The sequence below is a fragment of the Dendrobium catenatum genome, unplaced genomic scaffold (assembly GCF_001605985.2).
Source record: "Dendrobium catenatum unplaced genomic scaffold, ASM160598v2 fragScaff_scaffold_627, whole genome shotgun sequence".
Lineage (NCBI taxonomy): Eukaryota > Viridiplantae > Streptophyta > Magnoliopsida > Asparagales > Orchidaceae > Dendrobium > Dendrobium catenatum.
The window spans coordinates 1,548,359-1,554,442 of record NW_021319089.1 but is presented as its reverse complement, the minus strand read 5'-3'; the positions used below and the strand labels follow the sequence as shown (position 1 = coordinate 1,554,442).

General features: G+C 30.2%; 1 protein-coding gene across 1 annotated transcript in view; it reads right to left on the bottom strand.

The window, feature by feature from the left end:
• The window catches only part of LOC110112681 (probable protein NAP1), a 33,425-nt gene that overhangs the window by 26,688 nt on the left and 653 nt on the right, over positions 1-6,084 (bottom strand). Inside the window, exons 2-4 of the mRNA XM_020844985.2 lie at positions 5,739-5,816; positions 5,471-5,624; positions 5,067-5,419 (exon numbers count right to left, since the gene is read on the bottom strand). Of these exons, the coding sequence (XP_020700644.1) occupies positions 5,067-5,419; positions 5,471-5,624; positions 5,739-5,816 (585 nt within the window). The remainder of the gene's footprint in view (positions 1-5,066; positions 5,420-5,470; positions 5,625-5,738; positions 5,817-6,084) is intronic.

Sequence of the window (6,084 nt, the reverse complement as noted above, 5' to 3'; positions counted from 1 at the left end):
TGATAGAAAAGTACCACTTAAACTTATGGTAAAATTCTATATGATGGTGGTTATACATGCAATACTTTACGGCATAGAATGTTTGCCATTAAATGAGAAGTATAATATTAAGTTAAGTAGTGTTTCAGAGATGACGATGCTCAGGTGGATGAGTGGCTTTACTCTTAGAGATAGGCTACGAAATGAGCATAAACGTGAAAAGGTTGGAGTAGCTCCAGGGCTGATAAGATTAGAGAAAGTCATCTTAGATAGTTTGGTCACATAAAACGGCGGCCTTTTGATGACCCGGTTAGGATATTAGATTTATTAGATTTAACCTATGTTAAGAAAGATAGAAGTAGACCTAAAACGACTTGTGGTTAAGAACTATTAAAAATGACCTTTCTTTACTAGATCTAAATTAGAATTTGACTCTTAACTGGCCGTAATAGAGAAAAATAATTCATATAGCCAACCCCCACGTAGTGGGATAAAGGCTTGATGTTGTTGTTGTTGTGGTGGTGGTAGATTTAAAAGATTACTTTCAATTTATTTCAAGCTATATACATATACAAAATAAGATTTTGAATTGAAATGATCGCATAATGGACAAAAAACTTGTGTCTAGAGAGAAATCAACAAGTTGAAAGATAACAAGAGTTGTTGATTAGCTTTTTTATTGTCAATTCTAGAGAGGACCTATGGAGTGGTTTTATGCATTAATATCTTGATTAGTACATTGCTTGATTAATCACCTGTCGTTTTAGCAACTAGAAAGATTTGACTTAGTTCATCCCCACTTTCTACAGAAGTAGCAAGCCAAAACAATACAAGAGAATTTAGTGCACGTATGGGCAGAGGTTTTGATAGCTAAAATATGATAGGATAGGCCATAACTTTCTTTCTTTTTTAATAAAGTAGCTTTGCTTGTGCATGCAATAGGAAAGCTGAATATTTACCATAAATCTGCACTGTTAAGCAGTCCAAGCATCTAATTAGTGGAAACATTAAAGAATTTTAAATTTTAATGCTGGTACAATTATTTATGGTTTTTTAAAACCTAATTACTATTTGAACAAAAAAATGATTAGTGTTTGTTACGATAGAGCTTGATTTTGTACTACAACAAAAAGTTATCAAGATTTAGGATTTGTTTGGGACGGTTTTTTTCTTGCTTCTTAAAGCGGTTTTTTAGTACAAAAATTAAATTTTTTGTACTAAAAATCTGCTTTAAGAAGCAAGAAAAAAGCCGTCTCAAATGAAGGCTTCGCTTGTGACGGCTTTCTTCCTCCTCCTTAAATTGTCTTTCTAGTACAAAAATTAATTTTTTTGTACTAAAAAGATGTTTTAAAAAAGCCGTTCCAAACGAAGCCTTGGGACGACTTTTTAATTGCTTCTTAAAGCGACTTTTTAGTACAAAAATTAAAATTTCTATACTAGAAAGCCGCTTTAAGAAGCAATAAAAAAGCCGTCTCAAATGAAGCCTTAGTCTATTCGTTAAGAGTTTAAGCAAAACAATAAATAAGTTGTCCCAAATAAAATCTTAACCTGTTGGTTAAGAGTTTGGGAGCTTTAACCAAAAATATTTGAAATCAAAATTTGTATGCAATGTGTGAGTTTGCAATTTAATTCACTAAAAGAAAACATAGGGCTATTTGGAATTACAAAAGGCTAGGCAAACTGCATATTATTAGTCATGTGAAGTTAGCTTACCGTATGCAAATAATCGTTGTTAGTATGAAGAAACTAAGACTTCGTTTGGGACGGCTTTCTTTCTGCTTCTTAAAGCAGTTTTTTAGTATAAATATTTTAATTTTTGTACTACAAAGATACCTTAAGAAGCATTGAAAAAGTCGTCCCAAACAAAACCAAAAAGAATGATAGTAACTAACTCCAAGATAATATATAAATATTGATTTCTCACTCAGCTTTTGATAAAAACATATATATACAAAACTCTCATATACAGAACACTCAATCTATGAGATTATATATATATTTTTTAAAAAATATATAAAAGTTATGTATTTTCTTACAAATAGCCAAATACTATATGAAGTAATATATAATAATAGCAAATTTCAAGGGGAAAGGTGGAATTTATTAGTAGTGTATATTTTTGCAATTTTATTGATTTTACTGTTTTATAATTTTTTTAAGTCATCATCTTTGATATTATATTTTTTTTTTTTAAGTATTTATTTCAGCTTATATCTATCTCGTATATTCTATCCTGATTAATCGAAAATACGTTAGGGGAAGTCAGTCATTAGAGCATCTCCAGCCGAAAAACTCATTTTCCACTTCAAAATTTAGTAACATTCTAAAATGCAGTATCTCATCATTAACCGAACTCCATTTTATGACACCAAAAAAGAATATTCTAGGTGTATTCTTTCTCATATATGTTTTATGTTTATTTTTAATCATATATTTATATTTATCAATTCATCATATTAGACCTACTTTTTTTTGACAAAAATAAATCTAACTAAAAAAATTAATAATTTATATATTAATGTTGTACTTTAATTATGCATTGCATTTTAAATTATTTAAATTGAATAACCTAATTTATAATGAGAAAGAATATACATTTAACTTAATAATGAATAACCTAATTTTTAAATGAATAACCTAAACTATTTAAAATGATTTCATCTTAGTATTGAAGAACTTGTATTTTGAAAGAAATATATTGACCCAATTTTACGAATTAAAAAAAAATAATGTTGGTGAATAGTGCAGTTGAAATAAATATACTAACCTAATTTTCTGAATTTTCAATATTGAATTTACATTGTTCACGTCGCGAAAATGCCATGGTGTTTCGCATTCGATTGAAGCTGGCGACGAATGACAGATATGTGTAACGTGCTCGGTTGGAGATGGTCTTAAGAGCCATATATCTTGACTACAAAAGGCAGAATCATTACCTGATTTCCACAAAATAATATTAGAAATAGCATTATCTTTCTTCAAAGGAAGATACAATTCCATAGCCAAAGACCTAAAATAACCATAATAGCCTCTTTGGGATGATATTTGCTGCTATATTTTATAGATTGTTGTAGAAGCTGTGTTTAGTGCACAATTTTGTTAAATATTTTACCACAATTTAATTTTCATGGTCAAACCTCCACTAATTTAGGGTTTTTATGGGAGATCTTTCTTACTACTTTATGAAACATTTTTCTAGTACGATTTTTTTTCAATTTAAAAATTTTTTATATTAAAATGCTGCTTTAAAAAATAGTAAAAAAGTCATATAAAAAATCCTATAAAAGCTTTTCAAATTGATTAAGGCTTTGTTTGGGGTGACTTTTTTTTAATGTTTTTTAAAACAGTTTTTTAGTACAAAAATTTATAATTCAAATAATTTTGTTAATAGAAAGCTGTTTATAAAGTACTAAGAAAGCTGTCCCAAACAAAACCTAAAAGCTCTTCAATTTGATTAAGGCTTTGTTCGGGGCGGTCTTCTTAATACTTTTAAAAGCAGCTTTCTTTTACAAAAAATTCTAGTTCATGATATTTTTGTACTAAAAAACTGTTTTGGAAAGCAGTGAGAAAGCCGTCCCAAAGGAAACCTAAAAGCTCTTCAAATTGATTAAGGCTTTGTTTGGATTTTTTGAAATAGAAAGCAGTTAAAAAATCGTCCCAAAAGAAGCCTAAGGTTTCATTTGGGACAGCTTTCTTACTACTAGTTAAATCAACTATCTAACGCAAAAATTAAAATTTTTTTACTAAAAAGCCGTTTTAAGAAGTAGTAAAAAAGTCATAAAAAAAAGACCTAAGTGTTAAAACTTTAGGAGATATCATAAAAATCCACAAATATAGTGAATGCTTTTGATACGTTAAATGGTTGAAAAGAGGAGAGAGATATGCAAGGAAAACATTCGGTAACTTTAAAACAAAACTTCATAAAAAATAAAACTTTTAGGTGAAAAGGTCATATAATTTTGATCAATTAAATATGAAACTCGTTATAGATAGTTAAGTTTTTTGAATGAAGTCCTTTAGCTTTACAATCATACAAATTTCATATATTTTTTATTAAATACCAAAAAAAAAAAAAGAATGAAAAGATGATAATTTGAAGAAGGGAAAATTAGTTTGTGGGTCTTTGAAGCACTTTTTAAAACACTTCTTCATAATAGGTAGTAATTATGCAATTCTTTGTAAACACAATACAATAGATCAAAAAATATATATATCTACCGATTTTTAAAAAATTCATATAAGATGAAGGTCAATTTTAAGTGAAATGTGCCAGTACATATAAGTTTTTATTTTTGGTTAAAACCCACATAGGGGCCTATGCGTAAATATAAAAAGGAGGTTACAAGTCTTTAATGAATCATAAGCTCTCTAAAAATACAACATATGAAGTAAAACATATGAGCCAATAATTCAAACTAATACAGAAAACAAACATAAAGAAAGGAAGGCAAGCCAAACCAGCGAGAGGGCAACCCAAAAAAGGGACCTCTAGAAGAGCAGAAGAGCTTCAACAAACAACCATCAAAGGTTACCTCCAGCCGCGAAGGAGCAACCCAAAAGCCACCAAGCATCAAAACGTGCATAAAATATAGAAAGATCAAGAGATACCAAGCACAAAAATAATTGGCAAAGGGAGGAAGACCCCATCAAAACACACCAACACCAAACTAACCTAGAACAACCAAAGGAGGAATAGGAAAAACACCACAGCACAAAACAACACGAGTAAACCAAGAACAAACACCAGAAGAGAAGCTCACAAACCAGGACAACCAATGGCCTACCAACTAGCAGAAAAAAAAAACATCCACAGCCAAAACACCACAAAACAATAAACAGAACAGAGGAATAATGACAACAACACAAAAACCAGCTCAAAAAGTTTTTTAACTTTCTTTTTCTTATTTTTCTTTCTAGAATCCATAGAGAAACCAGCTTTATCAATTTTCATCACACCAAAATTAAAATCCTCTAAAGAAACTTTATAACTGGCCTCACAAGTAGCCCCATCACAACGAATATTATTCAATAATTCCTCCATCCAATCGAAGTGATCAACAGGGTCAACATTCATAGTGCTCACCAACCAAGTTAATACACACATCCGACATGGGAGAAAATGGAAAATCGATAATAGGGACAATATTAGAAACATCCTTGCCTTCAATAGGTAAATCAGAAATCAATATAGAATTAGAACTAGATGCCACAATTTTACCCACAACATCATAACCTTCATTCGACTTATTCAAACTAGCAGAGGAAGAAATTAAATGAGTACTAGAGCTATAAGAGTTAAGAGTAATTTTATCCATTTTCTTACTATCATAATCCAAATTCTCTAAAGAATTAGCACTATAGGGAGTAAGCAAAGAAGAATCAGTATTGTTGTTAACATAAACAACTTTAGAAGGAACAATATTAGGAGAAACCAAAGAAACTAAATGCACATTATTAAAAGCAAAGATATGATAATTCAAAAGCACCTTACCAGAATCTCTAGCAAGAATTAGAGCAATATGAATTTCTAGATCATTTAAAGCCAAAATCACAGCCTCCACAGTAGGGGAAAAATTTGTTTCTAATTTATTTAAAGCCAAAACCCTAGACTCCGTAGAAGGATTAGGAACACAACTAATAACCGGCTAAACCGAAACGCCAGACTTCCTCAAATGAGGATGGAATTTAACACATTCAAAATTTATATGACCCATAACTTTATAGTGAGAACAAAAATTAGGCAAACCTTATAAAATCACCTTTTGAATATAACCAAAATTTTCAAGACCAAGCCAAACAAAATGTCCATCTCCACCAAAATCTGTGCAACGAATGGCCTAGAACCCACAATAATGACATTATTTGTATGAAGTGGCCAACCAAACATAGATCTCAAACCAAAAAGAATGCGAGGAGAAAAGAGATGCGGGCGAAGTTCTGAAAATGAGATCCAAATGGGGATGATCATAAACTTTTCTGATAAATCAAGAAAAGGAGTCAATTTTATCAATTTCATAAAACAACCATAAATGAAGAAAGATTTATTCACAAAAAACTCTACCATAGTCAAGATCATTAGAAAGCTTAATCAGAACATTGCTTTGC